This window comes from Carcharhinus amblyrhynchos, chromosome 23 (assembly GCF_965287045.1).
Source record: "Carcharhinus amblyrhynchos chromosome 23, sCarAmb.v2.hapA, whole genome shotgun sequence".
Classification (NCBI taxonomy): domain Eukaryota; kingdom Metazoa; phylum Chordata; class Chondrichthyes; order Carcharhiniformes; family Carcharhinidae; genus Carcharhinus; species Carcharhinus amblyrhynchos.
The window spans coordinates 11,389,572-11,412,070 of record NC_137346.1 but is presented as its reverse complement, the minus strand read 5'-3'; the positions used below and the strand labels follow the sequence as shown (position 1 = coordinate 11,412,070).

The 22,499-nt window shown below is 44.2% G+C and overlaps 1 protein-coding gene across 1 annotated transcript; it reads left to right on the top strand.

Annotated features, from left to right (window-relative positions):
- Nucleotides 1-10,468: 10,468 nt before the first annotated feature.
- Nucleotides 10,469-21,751, top strand: lyrm9 (LYR motif containing 9). Its single transcript, XM_080210643.1, has 3 exons — nucleotides 10,469-10,630; nucleotides 18,483-18,575; nucleotides 21,651-21,751. The coding sequence occupies exons 1-3, from the start codon at nucleotides 10,505-10,507 to the stop codon at nucleotides 21,675-21,677; spliced, it is 246 nt and encodes an 81-aa protein (XP_080066769.1). The 5' UTR covers nucleotides 10,469-10,504; the 3' UTR covers nucleotides 21,678-21,751.
- The last annotated feature ends 748 nt before the right edge of the window (nucleotides 21,752-22,499 follow it).

The window sequence follows — 22,499 nt, the reverse complement described above, 5'->3', positions numbered from 1 at the left end:
TTGGGGGAAAGGCAAATTGTGCGGAGGGTGTGGAGAGTCTGCAGAAGGATCTAGATAGGCTGGGCGAATGGGCCAGGAAATGGCAAATGGAATTTAATGTTGGCAAGTGCGAGGTGGTCTACTTTGGTAGGAAGAATGGTAGGAAGGACTATTACTTACGTGGCGAAAAACTGCAGCAGGCGACGGTGCAGAGGGACCTCGGGGTCCTTGTGCATGAGTCGCAAAAACCCAGCTTGCAGGTGCAGCAGGTGGTCAGGAAGGCGAATGGGATGCTGGCCTTCATAGCGAGGGGGATTGAATATAAAAGTAGGGAGGTCTTGCTGCAGCTGTATAGGGCATTGGTGAGGCCGCAGCTGGAGTACTGTGTGCAGTTTTGGGCGCCGCACCTGCGCAAGGATATTTTGGCCCTGGAGGGAGTGCAGAGGAGGTTTACTAGGCTGATACTGGAGTTGAGGGGATTGAGCTATGAGGAGAGGCTGAATAAACTAGGCTTGTACTCGTTAGAGTTTAGAAGAATGAGGGGAGATCTCATTGAGACGTATAAGATGATGAATGGGATGGATAGGATAGAGGTGGAGAGACTCTTCCCGCTCAAAAAAGACAGTAGGACTAGGGGGCACAGCCTCAAGATAAAGGGGGGGGCGGTTTAGAACGGAGTTGAGGAAGAACTTCTTCACTCAAAGGGTGGTGAATCTCTGGAATTCTCTGCCCGTTGAAGTGGTGGAGGCTGCCTCGCTAAATATTTTTAAGAAGCGGGTTGATGGGTTTTTGATAAGAGAGGGGATTAAGGGTTATGGGGAGAGGGCGGGAATGTGGAACTGAGCCACGACAGATCAGCCATGATCTTATTGAATGGCAGGGCAGGCTCGAAGGGCTAGATGGCCTACTCCTGCTCCTATTTCTTATGTTCTTATGTTACACCCCAAACCTACGTGCTGTCACTTTCTATTCTTTTACTCTGAAGTAACCGATGTTACTGACTGACCACGTGAACAAACTCTTAAAGGGACCATGCAACACACATGAACTATTATATAACAAATAAGTTTCTTTCTTTCCTATTCATCATTTATGGTGTACTTCCACAGTAAAATGGGCCACAGGCTTAGGTGTGTGCACTGACAACTTAATTATACCTTTCTGCCTCCACTGTAGTTACTGTTTCATGGACGAAGTGAAATTTCTTCTTGCTCAACACTAGGAAAACCAAAAATCATCTTTTTCACTTTCCACTACCAACACATACATATCGCCGACCACCACCATGCCTCCCCCTAACTTAATCATCCTCTTCTGTTGCCATGTCTTAAATGGGTTCTTAGCTATGTTATCTTCTTTTTTCCCTCAAACTCAGCTGTTTGAGTTAGAAACAAAATTATTCTTACTCCAGTACAGTATTACCTTCCAGTTAGCTTTGCACCAAAACATTGCCCTATTCTGCTCTGCTTTAATGATTATTAAACCTACAGGAAACATGTATACATAGATTGTGTGAAACATCTACTACCTCGTGCATAACTTTGGAAAAACGCAGAGCCAAGTTTGAAACTGGCTCCTCATAAAGACGGTGTGGGCATGGAGTGGGGAGCATAGTGTGTTGGTTAGCTATTAGTGTTTGAATACTTATGGTACAGTACAATGGAACCATTTGCAGAAGATATTATTGGGAGACTTCTAAATTTGAATGTCAGCAGTGCACTCATAGACTAGGAATTTTTATGCACAATCTGACGTGCCCAAATGTCAATCAGAACCCCTTTATACTGTTTATTCATAATCACCAAGATTCTGTACAACAGTAGAATTAACACCATGACAGTCCATGCTGTTTGGACTTTAAACTGGTGTTGTGGGATTTCTTCCAGGCTACAAACTACAGAGCCCATTTATTAGCAGTAATTAACAGACAGTAATGCAGTAGCAAAAACAAACAACAGATTAGCTATAAAATTCAGACATGGCTGTTTCTTATTGGAATTCAAGGTAAAATTGGAATTTAGCTGGTCTCTAATAAAAATGTTATATTGAGTTTGCTGCCTAATATTCCGCTGAACTGTCAGCCTCCTTCTTGATGGACTTGTGTCATGAGTCCGGCTGACATTATCTGTGAGAGTGTCCAACCTGGAACACCAGTTCATGTTCTTTTGTAATTTTGTAATTATGTTAACAGGAATGGTGTGAGGAGCCACATACGAGACCCAGTAAGAACAGTAACCAGCCCATTTATATTATAACACTTATTAAAGACTATTACAATAGAGAAAAGACACATATAAATGAACAGGGCAATGATGACCAAAAACAGTTACATATAAGAACTACTAAACACATCTACACTGTTTAAGCAGAAATTACCCTTTTTGATTCAAAGTATATTTATGACATCTGAACTCTTTCAGGCCTTCCCTCTTCCCAATCAACATATAATTCAATAGATTAATAAGTAAAATCCATCTTATAGTTACCACACCGTATTCAGTTGAGTAGATATGCTGAGGGAACATTTCTTCTTGTTCAGTGAAGATAGTTTTAACTGCTTGTATGGAGATTTCTGCTGTCTTGCCTCTGGTCTGCTGGCTAGAACTTGGCTTACAGGCTGCTCGGTGGAATCTGCCTCCCAGGCTGCTAGATAAAAACTGACTCCGTGCTTCCGCAAAAAAGATTATCAATAAGCCTATTATTTCTCTTTGATGGTTCTATCTGAGTATTTGCTGTCTGTCCCCTGTAATTCAGAATGAATATGCCTTTTCTGGATGGTGCAATCATCCACCTAAGGTGTTTCATATTAGGAAACAATGTGTTCTGGTCTGTCTACACTGCTAATCTCATTATTGGGACTCACATCTCTGTGAAATGCCTTTTGAAATGCTGATGGTTTTTAACCAACCTGCTGGCACATTGGTGACACTTGACTGAAACTGCCTTCTTAGAGATTGATTTCAGTAGGTTTTGAAGTGCAGGTTAACCGTGACTGAACTAAATGGTTTGAAGGCTGAATGGCCTCCAAATATTCCTAATGTTCCTTCTGACTGGGACAAAGAAAAACAAAAATCTGATACCTCATTACTGCAACAGGATATCAAATTTTCATTGGGCTTCACGGAACCGTGAAGGTGAACACAAGGCATATTTAAATGTTCCTCCTCAAAGATACAAAAGGAGAAACAGTCCATTTGGTAAATAGTACATCAATTATTTTGTCACCCAGCTTGATAATTGCAATCAAACTTTCAGTGAACTAACACCCCCAACCTATTTAACAGGTATTTCAATCTAAATTTAAACCCCAAGTGTCCCTCAATTGGTAAGAAAGAATCAGGCAGGGTTGGCAATTTGGAAAATCTCAATCCCACCACCACAGGTCCAAGAGGATTGAAGGATAGCAAATGTGGTCCCATTATTTAAGAAGCAAGGATAACTGGTAATTATAGGCCAGTGAGCTTGACATCCGTGGTAGTGAAATTGTTGGAGAAAATGCTTAGAGATAGGATATATGCGCATTTAGAATGGAATAATCTCATTAGCAATAGACAGCATGGTTTTGTACGAGGGAGGTCATGCCTCACAAACCTGGTTGAGTTTTTAGAGGAGGTGACAAAAACGATTGACGAGGGAAGGGCCGTGGATGTCGTCTATATGGATTTTAGTAAAGCATTTGACAAGGTCCCCCATGGCAGGCTGGTGCAAAGGGTTAAATCTCATGGGGTAAAAGGTGAGTTAGCTAGATGGGTGGAGAACTGGCTTGGCCATAGAAGACAGAGAGTAGCAGTGGAGGGGTCTTTTTCCGGTTGGAGGTATGTGACGAGTGGTGTTCCGCAGGGCTCTGTACTGGGACCTCTGCTGTTTGTGATATATCTAAATGATTTGGAAGACGATGTAGCTGGTGTGATCAGTAAGTTTGCGGACGACACAACGAATGCTGGACTTGCAGATAGTGATGAACATTGTCAGAGAATAACAGCAGGATATATGTAAGCTGGAAAATTGGGCAAAGAAATGACAGATGGAATTTAATCCAGATAAATGTGAAGTGATGCATTTCGGTAAATCTAATGTAGAGGGGGAGCTATACAATTAATGACAGAACCATCAGGAGTATAGACACACAGAGGGACCTGGGGGTGCAAGTCCACAGATCCTTAAAGGTGTCAACACAGGTGGAGAGGGTGGTGAAGAAGGCATATGGCATGCTTGCCTTTATTGGACGGGGCAAAAAGTATAAAAGTTGGCATATGATGTTGCAGATATATAGAACGTTGGTTAGGCCACATTTGGAATACTGCATCCAGTTGTGGTCGCCACACTACCAGAAGGATGTGGAGGCTTTGGAGAGAGTACAGAAAAGGTTTACCAGGATGTTGCCTGGTATGGAGGGTCTTAGCTATGAGGAGAAATTGGGCAAACTGGGGTTGTTCTCCCTGGAAAGACAGAAGATGAGGGGCGACCTAATAGAGGTGTATAAAATTATGAATGGCATAGATAAGGTGAACAGTGGGAAGCTTTTTCCCAGGTCAGAGGTGACGAACACAAGGGGTCTCAAGGTGAGGGGGGCAAGGTTCAACACAGATATCAGGGGGACAGGAATGCACCACCAAGCAAGGTGGTAGGGGCAGACACGCTGGGATCATTTAAGACTTATCTAGATAGCCACGTGAACTGACTGGGAATAGAGGGATATAAACGGATGGTCTAGTTGGGCGCATGAGCGGCGCAGGCTTGGAGGGCTGAAGGGCCTGTTCCTGTGCTATATTGTTCTTTGTTCACAGTGAGTCATCTCATGTAACAGATCAGTCTCACGCTGAGGACATCAGGAGGCTCAATGATCAGGATAAATCAGGGTCCTCTGGTGCTCTATGGGGATGGAGGCTGTGAAAGCGAAGAGATGAAGGCAACTGAAGAATAGAAAAAGAGAATTAAAAGATTTTAAAGCACAGAAAGAGTCCATTTGGCCAACTGAATTGTGTTAATGTGCTTTCACCCTCAAGAAAACTTAAAAACGATGGCACAGTAGTGAGCACTGCTGTCTCACAGCACCAGGGACCCAGGTTCAATTCCCAGCTTGGGTCACTGTCTGTGCGGAGTTTGCATGTTCTCTCCATGTCTGTGTGGGTTTCCTTCGGTTGCTCCGGTTTCCTCCCACAGTCCAAAGATGTGCAGGTTAGGTGGATTGGCCATGCTAAATTCTCCCTCAGCGTACCCAAACAGGCACTGGAGTGTGGCGAATAGGGGATTTTCACAGTAATTTCATTGCAATGTTATGTAAGCTTACTCGTGACAAAAAATAAACTTTAAACATAAATTTTATCTATATAACGTCTTTAGAATTTTAGAATAGAATCCCTACAGTACAGAAGGAGCCCATTCAGCCCATCATGTATGTACCAACCACAATCCAAACCAGGTCCTTGTCCCGGAACCCATGCATTTTCTCTGCTAATCCTCTTAACACTAGGGTCAATTTAACACAGCCAATCAACCTAACTGCACATCTTTGGACTGTGGGAGGAAATCAGAGTACCCGGAGGAAACCCACACAGATATGGGGGGAATGTGCAAACGCCACACAGAGAGTGACCCAAGGCCAGAATCAAACCTGAGACCCAGGCGCTGTGAGGCAGCAATGCTAACCACTGTGCCACCCTCAACCACTCTTACCTTAATGAAATACCCCAAGGCGTTATGTAGGAGCATGACAAACTGGGTGACCAACTCTCAGGGAAACAACCAGGGGCATGTTGTCACGTACATATACCTGCTGAACCTGTGAGTGCAGGGCAGGAGTTCATTGCCAAACTGTGGGAGCAAGGAATTGGATTGTCAAATCCTCCAGTTGGGCAGCCAGAGGCGTGCAGTTGTGTAGATACATACTGCGCATGCAGGAGCTTTAGATGCCTTGAATACATGGAAAACAGCATCCTGGTAAGCTTCAACCTGGGGCACAGGATGATGGCCTTGATGACAGAATGAACCAGTAAAATCCAGGATTGGTTGATCACCCTGAATAAAGGAAAAATTAGACACTGAGCCTCCCTTTGAAGGACAGCTGATCTGGAGCTGTGTAAGGGAGCTACAGGCCTGTTAAAAAAATAAGTTGCATGGAGAAAGACTTCAAAATGTGTTTAGGCTTTAGGGGAGGCAATGGCCTAATAGTATTATCGCTAGATTATTAATCCAGAAACTCAGCTAATGTTCTGGGCACCCGGGTTCAAGTCCTGCCATGGCAGCTGGTGAAATGTGAATTCAATAAAACAAAATCCGGAATTAAGAATCTAATGAAAATCATGAAACCATTGTTCATTGTCGGAAAAACCCATCTGGTTCACTAATGCCCTTTAGGGGAGGAAATCTGCCATCCTTTCCTGGTCTGGCCTGTATGTGACACCAGAGCCATAGCAATATGATTGACTCTCAATTGCTCTCAGGCAACCAGCGATGGGAATAAATGCTGGCCAGACAGTGATGCCCATGTCCCATGAATGAATACAAAAAGGCGGCAGAGTCAAGCAGAAACCTCAGTCCCCAAACATTTTTTTAAATTTTATTTCAATCCTGACATTTCATCTCATGGGGTTAAATGTAAAGGTTGCAGGTAAAATGTAAAAAGGCCAACTGGCCAATCAGCCCAATTGTCAAACATGAAAGTGGTCGGGCCAGGTAAAATTGCATTTAATTGCCCCCTTAATGGGCTAAATTGCCTGCTTGATTTTCAGCGGGTGTGCTTCTGACTCTCGTGCAAGCCCACTAACTGAATATTGTGCAAGTGCACAATGACATCAGGAAGCACACCCAACGTCTTTCATGATTTTACGTGCTTGCATGCGCCCACCTGGGCAACATAAATTTCTGGCCCAAAAGTGGAACAAAGAACAAAGAAAATTATAGCACAGGAAGAGGCCCTTCGGCCCTCCAAGCCTGCACCGACCATGCTGCCAAACTGAAATAAAACCCCATACCCTTCCGGGGACCACATCTCTCTATTCTCATTCTATTCATATATTTGTCAAGACGCCCCTTAAAACTCACTATCGTAAGAAGAGATAAAGGATGTAATTCTCCGTGTAACCCGCCACACATATTGCAGAAGCAGAGGGTGGTGGGATCTTCTGGTCCCACTGTCATCAATGGGGTTTCTTATAGAATGCAGCCCCCGCTGACGCGAAACCCACAATGGGAGTGCGCCTTTGGCAGCACCAGAAGGCACTGCTGACATGAATGGCTGGAAAACCCCATCCCTAGAGGATCAAAGAAGGTTACAACACAAGAGTCCCTTTGGCCCATTGAGTCTGTGGTGGGGAATTTTCCTGTCCCGCTTGCCACAAGAATTGTAACTGGCAGGGCAGCAGACCATGCAAAGGTCCATTGTCCTGGGGTGGGATTTTCCGGTTTTGGAGCGAGCACGGCTGGAAATTCCTGCCCTGCGTCCCTCATCCTCATAAAGCATGAAACTATGATGTTTTATAATTTAGTAAGAAGTCTCACAACACCAGGTTAAAGTCCAACAGGTTTATTTGGTAGTAAAACCCACAAGCTTTCGGAATGCTGTTCCTTCGTCAGATGAGTGGAGAGTTCTGCTCACAGAGTATATAAAGGCACACACAGTTTACAGAATACTGTTTACGGTTTTACAATTTAGTCAGATGTGTCCCTTAAGGACATGTGTGTTTTGTTAACGAAACCCAGTGTATCTTGAAGGTTACATTGAGAAAGGACAACATGAGTCAATCGCTTCTCGGCCTTTTGGTTAAGATCAAGTGCAATATTGACATGCTGCACTTGGTTGAAGGTCATCAGGTTACACTGAGGCTTCATTTGAAGCAATTTTTTAAAGCAGCATCTCGGCCTTTTGCAAATGAGATCAAGCCTTGGACAAGGTGCAATGCCTGCTCCAATCACCTTGGATCACGTAGATCAAGCCCAACACAGGAGGTGAGAGCCCTGTCTTGTCAGCTTGGATCGGGAATGTCTTAACTTGATGTCTTAACTCTGAATTGGACTTTGAATTGGATAGAATTGGATATATAAACAAAAAAGAAGTCAATCTTTTTGGCTAAACCAAATAAGCTCAATCAAATTAACCAAGGGCCAAATTAAAAGGGGCAACTCCCAGAAGGAGGGGAACCGCCCGAAAAAGAAACAAAAGAAACTTAAAACATCAAATTAAAATGTGTTTAAAGGGGTCGATAGTACAACCCAGCCTCTGCGATGCCCAGCTGGCACAGAAGGCATCATGTGGAGATGCTGGTGTTGGACTGGGGTAAACACAGTAAGAAGTCTCACAACACCAGGTTAAAGTCCAACAGGTTTATTTGGTTTTCTTTTAGGTCAAACCAAGTAAACAAACTCAAATTAAATTAAGACAAAGTAAAAGGGGGCAGTTCCCCAAAAGGAGGGGGAACGGCCCAAACAAAAACAAAAGTACAAAGGAAACTTAAGACATGTCAAATCAAAATGTGATTATCTGGGTCTATAACGCATTTATTTGGTAGCAAATCAAATCTGGTAGCAAACCAAATATTTGCTACCAAATAAACCAGTTGGACTTTAATCTGGTGTTGTGAGACTTCTTACAAAAGGCATCAACAGTGCCCTCAGACACCGGATGCTCCCTCTCCAAGGACACCTGACCACGAACGTAGCCACAGTGAAGAGACAAACAGTCAGGTCGTTGGTCGCCTGCTGTCTGGACTAGTTGATGACCAGCTTCGACAGGCCCGGGAGCAGGTTCGGGCAACATGAGTCCTGGCCCACACTTAACCCTCAATCATGAGAAACAGGACATCTGGTCATTCATTACCTGTGTGTGGGAGCTTGCTGTGCGCAAACTGTAGCTTCCTCCCCTTCTTTTTGGCAAGCTGCCCCCTTTTACTTTGTCCTAATTTAGTTTGAGTTTGTCTATCTGGTTCGACCTAAAAGAAAACTGTAGCTTCCTACAACAGTGATTCCTTCATTGGCTGTTAGTCGCTTTTAGGGGGAGGGGGCGGGGGCGGGGGCGGGGGGCTACCATGAAAGGCGCTATTTAAGTGCAAGCTTTTCTTTAAAAGAAAAGACTGGAGTTTCTTACATGTGTAGATGGTGCCAGTCTGTGGGTGTCTGACTCCTTTAAATCTGCCGCTGCCGGCGCTGGGAGGAGCTACCGCCGTCGGCCCGGGGATTGGAGAGCCGGTCGGAGGGAGGTAAGTGCGGTGCTGGCCGGGCTGCTGGTGTCAGCGCGGCTCCGGTCAGTGTGCAGCCCGGTTATCCCCGGGTGGCCGAGCCTGAGGCCTGCCCCCGTTGCCCCGGGTGACCGAGCCTGAGGCCTGCCCCCGTTGCCCCGGGTGACCGAGCCTGAGGCCTGCCCCCGTTGCCCCGGGTGACCGAGGCCTCGGCTGCTTTTGCCGGGTTAAAAGGCGCCTCTCAGACTGCAAGGTGACCTGCAGGCCGCTCCTCAGGAGGTTGGGTTGGATTGGATTGGATTACATTAAATTAGTCTAATCAAGAAGGATTGATTTTTTTTAAAAAAATGGCCCTTTTCTGTGAGGAGCAGAATCCCTACTGGAGGCCATTCAGCCCATCAATTCTGCACTGACCACAATTCCACCCAGGCCCTATCCCCATAACTACCGTTTACCGTAGTTAGTTCCCCTGACACTAAGGGGCAATTTAGCTTGGCCAATCCACCTAACCTGAATGTCTTTGGAGTGTGGGAGGAAACTGGAGCACCTGAAGGAAACCCATGCAGACACGGGGAGAATGTGCAGCCTCCGCACAGACAGTGACCCGAACCGGGAATCGAACTCGGGTCCCTGGTGCTGTGAGGTAGCAGTGCTAACCACTGTGCTGCCCTGTGGCATCAATCCTTGTACGGAGCTCCTGCCTGCTCGTCATGCTTATGGAGTGGTGGGTAACTGGAGCCTTTCCTGCTACCCTTATTCTGTGTGGTTTGAGCAAATAAAAACTTTTTTAGCTTGTGCCTTTCAGAATAAAGGGCTTCCCAAAGCACTTCAGAGCCAAAGACACACTTTTGAAGCGTGTTGCTGTTGTAGTTTAAGACACTGGGGCAACCAATCTGTTCTTGGCAAGAGCCCACAAACAGCAAAGCGGTAATCATGCAATCCCTACACTGCAGAAGGATGCCATTTGGCCCATTGAGTCTACACCAAATCTCTGACAGCAATTTACCCAGACCCCATCCCCATAAACCCCACACATTTACCCTGCTAATTCCCCTAACCTACACATCTTTGGACTCTAGGGGGCAATTTAGCATAGCCAATCCACCTAACCTGCAAATCTTTGGACTGCGGAAGGAAACCCATGCGGACATGGGGTGAATGTGCAAACTCCACACAGACTAGTCAACTGAGACAGGAATTGAACCTACTTCCCTGGCACTGTGAGGCAGCAGTGTTAACCATTGTGCTGCATGACGACTAGATCTAATTACTGGACAATTTGCTTTCAGCAAAAGGAAAAGCCAGCTGAACATTGGAGCATTGACTGATCAAGGAAATAACGTAAGGATAGAATGCCCCCTTTGCCAGGTGCAGAACTTGTGCGGACGCCTGTCCAGTTATACCGTTATCTCTTTCGATGCTGCAAGCAACTTCCTGCAGAAAACCTACAGCGGCACTACAAACATGCAATAAGGCAGGTGTGTAAAACATTGAAAATCCACCTTTTTTATTTCAGTATTTTTGGGGTAATTGATCACAGGCTGGGACTTGCAATATATTTAAAATCACAATCAATTTGAATTCATTAGATTTTTTTCTAATTCTGGAAATGTTGGTATCCATGGAGGGAAGGAGAGTGCAGAATCATCAAATATTGCAACACAGCAGTACATAGCTGGGATTCTCCAGCCTCCAGCCACGTGTTTCTTGCCAGTGGGAGATAGAGCGTTAATTGCAAGCAGCAAGATTCTCTGGTCCCACCACTGTCAATGGAAATTCCCATTGACGTCACCCCACTCTGGCAGGAAATCTGCAGGCAGGGGTGCCCTGCTGGTGGGACAGGAGAATCCCACCTGCATGAATGGCTGGAGAATTTTGGCCATACTTTTTACCTATACCTTTAAAACTGATTTTTCACCCCACTGCAATTTTGAGGATTAGAACATAGAACATTACAACACAGTACAGGCCCTTCAGCTCTCAATGTTGTGCCGAGCTATGTCCAATCCTGAGATCAAGCTATCCCCTCCCTATAATTCTGGAGTGCTCCATGTGCCTATCTAATAACTGCTTGAAAGTTCCTAAAGTGTCCGCCTGCACTATCACAGCAGGCAGTCTGTTCCGCACCCCAACCACTCTGAGTAAAGAATCTACCTCGGACATCCCTCCTACTGTCAACGTTATAGTTACGCTCCCTAGTAACATCCACCCAAGGAAATAGAGTGGATGTGCAGAAACTATCAATCCCTCTCATCATCTTATAAACCTCTAAGTCGCCTCTCACCCTCCTCCACTCCAAAGAAAAAAGCCCCAGCTCCCTCAAATTTCCTCATAAAACCTACCCTCCAAACCAGGCAGCACCCTGGTAAATCTCCTCTGTACTCACTCCAATGCTTCCACCTCCTTCTATAATGAGGTGACGATAACTCCAAATGTAGGTCTCACCAACGTCCGGTATAGTTGCAGCATAACTGCACAGCTCTTAAACTCAAACCCCCGTTAATAAATGCTAACATACTATAAGCCTTCTTCATGGCTCTATCCACTTGAGTGGCAACCTTCAGAGATCTATGGATATGAATCCCAAGATCTCTCTGTTCCTCCACATTCCTTAGAACTGTGCCATTGACCCTGTAATCTGCATTCAAGTTTGTCCTACCAAAATGAATCACCTCACACTTATCAGGGTTAAACTCCGTCTGCCATTTTTCAGTCCAGCTCTGCATCCTATCAATGTCAGGAGTATTCTGAGTTTCTGTTCGCATCATGAAGCCTCGAGTGTAATGTTTAGATCAATGTTTTCATTACTTCGTATATATCTTGTTCTGATTGACCACCAGTGAGGCAAAATTGTGAAATCCTCAAGATCCTGAAATTTTGATCAGATTTATTATTGTCACATGTATACAAGCAAATATTGTTTCTTGTGTGCTGTACAGATAAAGCATACCGTTCATAGAGAAGGAAACAAGAGGGTGCAGAATGTAATGTTACAGTCATAGCTAGGGTGTAGAGAAAGATCAACTTAATGCAAGGTAGGTTCATTCAAAAGTCTGACGGCAGCAGGAAAAAATCTGTTCTTGAGTCGGTTGGTATGTGACCTCGGACTTTTGTACCTTTTTCCCGAAGAAGAAGGTGGAAGAGAGTCTGTCTGGGGTGCATGGGTCCTTAATTATGCTGGCTGCTTTGACAAGGCAGCGGCAAGTGTAGACAGAGTCAATGGTTGGTGGGTTGGTTTGCGTGATGGATTGGGCTACCTTCACCACCTTTTATAGTTCCTTGTGGTCTTGGGCAGAACAGGAGCCATACCAATCTGTGATACAACCAGAAAAAGTGCTTTCTATGGTGCATCTATAAAAGTTGGTGAGAGTCACAGCTGACATGCTAAATTTCCTTAGTCTTCTGAGAAAGTAGAGGCATTGGTGGACTTTCTTAACTGTAGTGCCAGCATGGGGCAACCAGGATAGGTTCGTGATCTAAACACCTAAAAACCTGAAGCTCTTGACTCTTTCTACTTCGTCCCTGTTGATGTAGACAGGGGCATGTTCTCCTTTATGCTTCCTGAAGTCAATGACAGTCTCCTTTGATTTGAAGTACAGCAGATATGAAACTAACTGTGCAAACTATTCATGACTTGTATCAGGACACCCCAGAATTTGATTTGATTTATTATTGTCACATGTATTGGGACACAGTGAAAAGTATTGTTTCTTGCATGCTATACAGACAATACATACTGTTCATAGAGAAGAAAACAAGAGAGTGCAGAATGTAGTGTAACAGCCATATCTAGGGTGTAGAGAAAGATCAACCTCATGCAGGGCAAGTCCATTCAAAAGTCTGAATTAAGTGAATAGATGGAAAATGGAAGTATTCGCTTAAACAGGCTTTATGAATTCCAGCTTCTAATTTGGGACATTGATGACTTATGTCCACCAATGACATGAGTAATCTTTCTAATTGCAGCAACTACATGATTGCAGCATGTTGAACTGACGATTTGGGAGTTTTGTAATGATAGTTTAACCCTACTTGAAATATTTGTACACAAAATTACATTACATTTGAGTGAGACTGCTCCATGGTTCAGTGATGCCTGTAATCTCCTAGCGCAGAGCTTGAACCAAAGTCCTAGTTCTGACCAACCTTCATTCACGCCCCTAATCATAGGTAGGTGATCACTGTGTAGGAGGAGGAAGTTTGTGAAACCAGTTCATTTATAGAAATGAAGAACCATTTTAAGAAATGATGACAAAAGCTCCCGCAGATGTGTTTGCTTCCTTCTGCAAAATTTGAAACCAAGGAAACAATTGAAAACAAGTACTATTTCTCAACATTCCCAAACTAGTGAAGTGAATATCACCCAAGGTGTCTGTTGGTTAGTCATATTGACCAGTACAAGAAAATTCCAGGCATAACAATAGGATTGGAGACACTACTGCACCCTCCCATGTTTAAATATGTAGCTATGCCAGACACCACCATGTACAATCCCAATAACAGGACAGACCTACCAGAGGTGGCAGCCCAGAGGTATACAGTTGGGAGCGAGTTGCCTAGGAGTTGTCAACACTGATTCTGGACCCCACAAAGTCACATGGCATCAGCTCAAACATGAGCTTGGAAACCTGCTGATGACCACCTACCGAGCCCTCAGCTGATGAATCAGTATTCCTCCATCTTGAACACAACATGAGGGTGGCACTGGCACAGGAGGTACTCTGGATGGGAGATTTCAGTGTTCATCACCAAGAATGGCTTGGCAGCATTCCTATTGTTCAAGCTGCCTGACTCTTAATGGTAGGGCATTGGGGAGAGTTACAGAACAAAGAGACCTAGGGGTACATGTTCATAACTCCTTGAAAGTGGAGTCACAAGTGGATAGAGTGGTGAAGGAGGCATTCGGCATGCTTGGTTTCATCAGTCAAAACATTGAATATAGGAGTTGGGATGTTTTGTTGAAGTTGTACAAGACATTGGTAAGGCCACACTTGGAATATTGTGTGCAATTTTGGTCACCCTATTATAGAAAGGATATTATTAAACTAGAAAAAGTGCAGAAAAGATTTATTAGGATGTTACTGGGACTGGATGGATTGAGTTATAAGGAAAGGCTTAGTAGACTGGGACTTCTTTCTCTGGAGCATAGGAGGCTGAGGGGTGTTCTTACAGAGGTCTATAAAATAATGAAGGACTTAGACAAGGTAGATTGTCAATATTTTTTCCCAAAGATAGGGGAGACTAAAACTAGAGGGAATAGCTTTAAGATGAGAGGGGAGAGAAAGAAAAGTGTCCAGACGGGCAATTTTTTCTCAGTGGTGAGTGTCTGGGACAAGCTGCCAGAGGTGGTAGAGGCAGGTACAATTTTGTCTTTTAAAAAGCATTGTTAGTTACATGGGCTCAACAGTTATAGAGGGATATGGAGCAAATGTGGGCAATTGGGATTAGCTTAGGGGTTTTAAAAAAAAAAGGGAGGCATGGATAAGTTGGGCCAACTCTTTGACTCCTCAAGGGCATAGCTGCTAGACTGGTTCTGTAGCAGGTGGTGAGGAAACTAACAAGAGGGGAAAAAACTACTTGACTTTGTCCTTGCCAATCTACCTATCACAGATATATTTGTCCATGATTGTTTGTAGGAGTGATCACAGCACAATCCGTGTGGCATTGAAGTCCTACCTTCATGTGACGAAGCCCTCTATCGTGTTGGGTGGCATTACTACTGTGCTAAATAGGATAGATTTTTAACAAGTAACATATACTTTAGCAAGATCTTTGACAAGGTACCGCATGGTAGGTTGTTGCACAAGATCAAATCTCACAGGATCCAGGATGAGGAAGCTAAATGGATACAGAATTGACTTGATGACAGACAGAGGGTAGTTGCAGAGTTGTTTTTCAAACTGGAGATCTGTGACCAGCGGTGTGCCTCAGGGATCGGTGCTGGGTCCACTGTTATTTGTCATTTATATTAATGATTTGGATGTGAATATAGGAGGCATGGTTAGTAAGTTTGCAGATGACATCAAGATTGGTGGCATAGTGGACAGAGAAGGTGATCTCGGATTGCAACAGGATCTTGATTAGGCCAATGGGCTGATGAATGGCAGATGAAGTTTAATTTAGATAAATGTGAGGTGATGCATTTTGGTAGATTGAACCAAAGCAGAGCTTACTCAGTTAATAGTAGGGTGTGGGGAGAGTTACAAACAGAGATCTAGGGGTACACGTTCGTAGCTCCTTGAAAGTGGAGTCACAGGCGGACAGAGTGGTGAAGAAGGCATTCAGCATGCTTGGTTTCTTTGCTCAGAACATTGAATAGAGGAGTTGGGAAGTCTTGTTGAAGTAAGCTGTACAAGACATTGGTAAGGCCACACGTGGAATACTGTGTACAGTTCTGGTTGCCCTATTATGGAAAGGATATTATTAAACTAGAAAGAGTGCAGAAAAGATTTACTAGGATGTTATTGGGACTTGACAGTTTGAGTTATAAGGAGAGGTTGGATAGATTGGGATTTTTTTCTCTGGAGCTTTGAAGTCTGAGGGGTGATCTTATAGAGATTTATAAAATAATGAAGAGCATAGATCAGCTTGATAGTCAACATCTTTTCCCAAAGGTAGGGGAGTCTAAAACTAGAGGGCATAGGTTTAAGGTGAGGGGGAGAGATACAAAAGGATCCGGGGGGCAGTTTTTTCACATGGGGGGTGGTAAGTATCTGGAATAAGCTGTCAGAGGTAGTAATAGAGGCTGGTACAGTTTTGCCTTTCAAAAAGCATTTAGACAGTTACATGGGTAAGATGGGTATAGAGGGATATGGGCCAAATGCAGCCAATGGGCACTAGCTTAGGGGCTTAATTAAAAAAGGGCGGCATGGACAAGTTGGGCTGACGGGCCTGTTTCCATTCTGTAAACCTCTGACTCTTAAGTCTAGCAACTCAAACTGGGTATGCATGAGGCACTATGACCATCAGCAGCAGCAGAATTGGATACAACCACAATCTGTAACCTCGTGCTCTGGCATAACTCCTACTTTCCCATTACCATCAAATTGGGGAATCAGTACTGGCTCAATGAGAAGTACAGGAGGCCATGCCAGAACCAGTACCAGGCATATCCAAATGAGGTGTCAGCCTGGTGAAGCTTCAATCAGAGCTACTTGCATGCCAAACAGCAAAAGTAATTTGTGATAGACACAGATAAGCAATCCCACCACCAACAGATCCCATCTGAGCTCTGCAGTCCTATCACATCCAGTTGTGAATGATGGTGGACAATTAAACAAGTCACTACAGTAGGAAAAGGAGACTCCACAAATATCCCCATCCTCATAGCCAAATTATTGGAGGGGATTCTTTGAGGCAGGATTTACTCCCATTTGGAAATAAGTGAACATATTGGTGAGAGGCAACATGGGTTTGTGAATTGGAGGTTGTGTTCCACTAACTTGATTGAGTTTTTCAAGGAAGTGATGAAGATGATTCAGGGTAGGGCAGGAGATGTTGTCTGCATGAGCTTTGACAAGATCCCTCATGACAAACTGGTACAGAAGGTGAATTCACTCAGGATCAGAGGTGAGCTGGAAAGGTGGATACAGAACTACTATTAGAAGACAGAGGATAGCAGTGGAAGGGTGTGTTTCTGAATGGAGGGCTGTGACAAGTGGCGTTCCTCAGGGATCAGTGCTGGGACCTTTGCTGTTTGTAATATAAAGAAATGATATGGAGGAAAATGTAATTGGTCTGATTAGTAAGTTTGCAGATGAAACAAAGATTGTGGATTTGTGGATGTCATGGCCCATTGCTTTTGCAATATCCAGTCCCTTCAGCTGTTTCTTGACATCACAAAGAGTGAATTGAATTGGCTCAGGACTGTCACCTGTGATGCTAGGGACTTCAGAAGGAGGTAGTGATGGATCATTCGTTCAACCCTTTTGGCTGAAGCTGGTTGCACATGCCTTTTCAGCCAGAAGTGTTGAGTATGGGTGGTGGTGATGGTGGTAGTGACAGCGGCGGTGGTGACCTAGCCTGAATATTGTCCGGGTCTTGCCCCCACAGACAGCAATAGCGGCTGGGTCATTGAATATATTTAAGGCTGAATTAGACAAATTTTTGATTGCCAAGTGAGTCGACGCTTATGGATGGCTGGCCAAAATGTGGAGACCGCACCACTATCAGATAAGCCTCGAATGTTGGAGCAGGCTTGTGAGCCGTGTTGGGCTAATCCTGTTTCTTATGACCTGATGATGTTCATGGTCCTTGCTCTTATTTGAACTTAGAGGAAATGGAGTAAATCAGAATTCATCCCAATCCGGTAAGACGAGCTTCAATAATACAAGCAAAATACTGGAATCTGAAAGCAGAACTGTGAATGCTGGGGAAACACCGCAGGTCTGGCAGGCTGAGAAAATAGACTTAACTTTTTAAGTCTCTCTGATTCTTTATCAAAACTAAAGAAAGAAAGAAATCTGTTGGATATTGAACTGTAACTTGGAGAGATTGCAACAATTAGCTAGGGTAAATGCATGGGGTTATGGGTTAGGGCATGGGTGGAATTCTGGTCGGTGCAGACTCAATGGGCTGAATGGCTGCCTTCTGCACTGTAGGATGCTATGAATTATTTTCATTGTATCTGAAGGGGGATTGAAATTTAAGTGGGGAGGGGAGAAGGAGAAATATATAACATTATTATGCATCATCTTATTTAAATGGATTACTAACGTCATCCGCTGTTAGCTGTGTTTAACTGCTGTCAGTTCTGATTCTTTTCTATTACTGTTAATTCGATGTTTAACTAGGAGCTCCTGAAAGAAGATAAACTTTCACAATGCATTTCTACTACCTTTTTTTATGGTCCAGTTACCACAATAGTCAACTCCAAATAGGATCTGGGGACACAGCAGCACCCCTTCCGGTCGGGCACATTGCAGCACTAGGGGCTCAACGTTTGAGTTCGGCGGTTTTAGATTGTAAGCTCCCTCCTCTGTCTTAAACCCCTTTGTTTAAAATATCCCATACGTTCATTGCCTCAATACCCCCTAGCAGACCATCTGTCTTGTTGTTAGAGTGTGTACATTTTACTGCAATCTCTTGCAGTTACACTTTAAAATCCAACACATTCTCCCTCCTCTTCCAAAGGGCCAAAAGGACTTGGACCATTAACGCTGCTTTCTCTGTTACAGATGCTCTCAGACCTGTTGGGGTTCTCTGATATCCTCTCCTCTTGTCCTCTTGGGGGTCACGTTTATCAGTTATGTTTTTATGGTTTGTTATTTCTTTAAAAAAAAATCGACAAACAAACTTGAGGATAAATTCAGCGGTTTTTACACATTACAGAATTTTAATGTTCATGCAGATGAAGATGATCCAGAGCGAATTCAACAAATTATCAAAAGGGCAATCGAAGATGCTGATTGGGTCCTGGCTAAAGTAAGTGTGCTTAGCTCATTGTGCCACTGGAATTCTCGATAATGTTTTAGTGTTTATGGATAGTATGCCATTAGGAGGTGGCGTCAATACTCCATCCGGCAAAGACACACTACATATCAAAGAGCCAAGCTCAGAGCTGTGTTTTAACAGGCCCTGAGAAGTCATAAAGTCATAGTCAGAGGTTTACAGCATGGAAGCAGGCCCTTCGGCCCAACTTGTCCATGCCACCTTTTTTTTTGGAACTTACAAATGGTGAAACTGCTTTCACTTCGCTGCACTCTTTGTATTTTACAAATTAATATCCTGAATTATTCTATCTCACAAGATAGATGGGCGGCATGGTAGCACAGTGGTTAGCACTGCTGCTTCACAACACCAAGGACCTGGGTTCGATTCCTGGCTTGGGTCACTGTCTGTGTGGAGTTTGCACGTTCTCCTTGTGTCTACATGGGTTTCCTCCGAGTGCTCCAGTTTCCTCCCACAGCCTTAAGATGCTCAGATTAGGTTGATTGGCCATGCTAAAAATTGTCCCTTAGTGTCCTGAGATGTGTAGGTTAAAGGGATTAGCGAGTAAATATTTAGGGATATGGGGCTAGAGCCTGGGTGAGATTGTGGTCAGTGTACATTCAATGGGCTAAATGGCCTCTTTCTGCACTGTAGGGTTTCAATGATTCTATATGAATTCCCTGTTGTAAATATGAACATAAAAGTGTGACAATGAGATGTTTTGTTCACTGTCATCTTGCCATGATTGTATGAACCGGCAGACACATTTTCATTCTGAATGCTATATCCTAGAACGTTGATGGCAACATGCATATGGATTTCCTGTGTGTGCTAGTTATTGAGAACTTGCTCTCAAATATAATAGAGGAGACGACCCCCTAAAAGCAGCCTTCCACTGTGAAAAGCACAGATGCTTCCACAGACATGGTGGTACAGTGGTTAGCACTGCTGCCTCACAATGCCAGGGACCTGGGTTCAGTTTCCGGTTTAGGTCACTATCTGTGCAGAGTCTGCACATTTTCCCTGTATCTGCATAGGTTTTTTCCAGATGCTCTGGTTTCCTCCCACAGTCCGAAAGACATGCTGGTTAGGTGCATTGGCCATGCTAAATTCTCCCTCAGTGGACCCGAGCAGGCCCCAGAGTGTGGCGACCAGGGAATTTTGACAGTAACTTCATTGTGGTGTTCATGTAGGCTTGCTTGTGACATAAGTAAATAACAATAAAACCACCAATAATAATGCCACTAACTAATTCCATTAACTACAAATGAATTCTTATTTGTGCTTATATCAGTGATTAAGTGCACAGGTGATACAGAAATTTTTAAATCTGAAACGTTGTAAATGCATTGGTCAGGCAACATTATTATGAACTTACAAAATAGGAGCAGAAATAGGTCATTGGCCTCTCCACCCTGTGCAGCCATTCAATAAGATCATGGCTGATCTGTTTGTGGTTTCAAGTTCTACATTCCCATCTATTGCTGATAACTTCTGATTCAGTTCCTGTCCAGAATCAACCTATTGCCACCTTAAAATATTCAGCGACACCCCCCTCTACCATTTCCTATGGCAGAGTTCCAAAGCCGTACAACTCCCTGAGGAAAACGTTCTCATCATATGAACATAAGAACATAAGAAATAGGAGCAGGAGTAGGCCATCCAGCCCTTCGAGCCTGCCCCGCCATTCAATAAGATCATGGCTGATCTGTCGTGGCTCAGTTCCACTTTCCTGCCCTCTCCCCATAACCCTTAATCCCCTCTCTTATCAAGAACCCATCAACCCGCTTCTTAAAAATATTTAGCGAGGCAGCCTCCACCACTTCAACGGGCAGAGAATTCCAGAGATTCACCACCCTTTGAGTGAAGAAGTTCCTCCTCAACTCCGTTCTAAACCGCCTCCCCTTTATCTTGAGGCTGTGCCCCCTAGTCCTACTGTCTTTTTTGAGCGGGAAGAGTCTCTCCACCTCTATCCTATCCATCCCATTCATCATCTTATACGTCTCAATGAGATCTCCCCTCATTCTTCTAAACTCTAACGAGTACAAGCCTAGTTTATTCAGCCTCTCCTCATAGCTCAACCCCCTCAACTCCGGTATCAGCCTAGTAAACCTCCTCTGCACTCCCTCCAAGGCCAAAATATCCTTGCGCAGGTGCGGCGCCCAAAACTGCACACAGTACTCCAGCTGCGGCCTCACCAATGCCCTATACAGCTGCAGCAAGACCTCCCTACTTTTATATTCAATCCCCCTCGCTATGAAGGCCAGCATCCCATTCGCCTTCCTGACCACCTGCTGCACCTGCAAGCTGGGTTTTTGCGACTCATGCACAAGGACCCCGAGGTCCCTCTGCACCGTCGCCTGCTGCAGTTTTTCGCCACGTAAGTAATAGTCCTTCCTACCATTCTTCCTACCAAAGTGGACCACCTCACACTTGCCAACATTAAATTCTCTGTCATCTCTGTCCTAAAAGGCAGACCCCTAATTTTAAAACAATGCCCCCTAGTTCTAGAAGGGAAAAGGGCCGAATAAAGTCTTATTTTCTATGTATGTATTTTTTTAAAAGCTTTAAGTTAGGTTTCACAAGCAGGCTTACATTAACACTGCAATGAAGTTACTGTGAAAATCCCTCATCGGACACTCTGGCGTCTGCTCAGGTATTCTGAGGCAGAATTTAGCAGCATGTCTTTCAGACAGTGGGAGGAAACCGGAGCGCCTGGAGGGAAACCCATGCAGACATGGGGGGAAAGTGCAGATTCCATGCAGACAGTGATGCAAGCTGAGAATCGAACCCGGGTTCCTGGCACTGAGGCAGTGGGGCTCACCACTGTGCCACCGTGCCTACCATTTACAGATTTGTGTTCTGCGAGTTTCTTTGTGTGAGATTGCCCATCTTAGTCTGTTGTCTGCTTGGTTAGATTAGAGAGAACACCTGTCGTGTGCATTTCCTAGAGACAACAATACAGAGAGGGTTGGTGGTGGGGGAGCTGCAAATTGTGCCCCCTCATTCAGCAGTTCGAATCTGCCTCGGTCAAATCCATTGTTTAAACTTTAATTTTATGTTTTGCAGTATAAAAATCCGAAGCAAAAGAAGTAACAGAAAGAGATCCACAGTCCAAACAAGCAAAGTAACAAGGGTGGTGTTAAAGATTTAAAGGTTAACAGGAACTCATTTGTTGCAAATCTGCTTAGTGGATTTATAGAGGAAACAACTTGAATTAAAGAAATGGACAAAGGTGAATGAGTTTCAGGGTTGTAATCTGTTATTGAAAGTCAGATGAGACCACATTTTATGCGCCTTCAATTGAGATCAAATTTGAGCCTTAGTGAACTCCGGTCTCTGAACCATATTTTGCCACTGCTCATTAATGAGCTTGAATGTTACTGCATGAAGCAATTCACATTTGGGTCTCACTGCTTTGACAAGCTGGTGACTGATTTCTCTTTCTAGCTAGTCTGATTGCAATAGAAGGAAATACATTTTCTACTGAATCGTTGTGTAATTGTTTAACATAAAACCAACCGTGGCGTTTTAGCTGCCTCATTTTGTTAGAGGTGACCTGCGTGCAGGCATTTTGTGTCATAAATTGTTAAATTCTGTTCAATTAATTTCAACAGTCAGGGTATATTTACACATCATTTCTCCAACTACCCATCCTTCTCAAGTTGCAAAACACACAACCTTTTTAAAAGAATACAAGAGTTGGGAAATCATGTTGCAGCTGTATAAAACCTTGGTTAGGCCACATTTGGAGTATTGTGTGCAGTTCTGGTTGCCACACTCCCAGAAGGATGTGGAAGCTTTGGAGAGAATGCAAAGAAGGGTCACCAAGATGTTGCCTGGTCTTGAGGGTGTTGGCTGAGAGGTTGAACAAACTAGGATTGTTCTCCATGGAACAATGGAGGCTGAGGAGAGGCC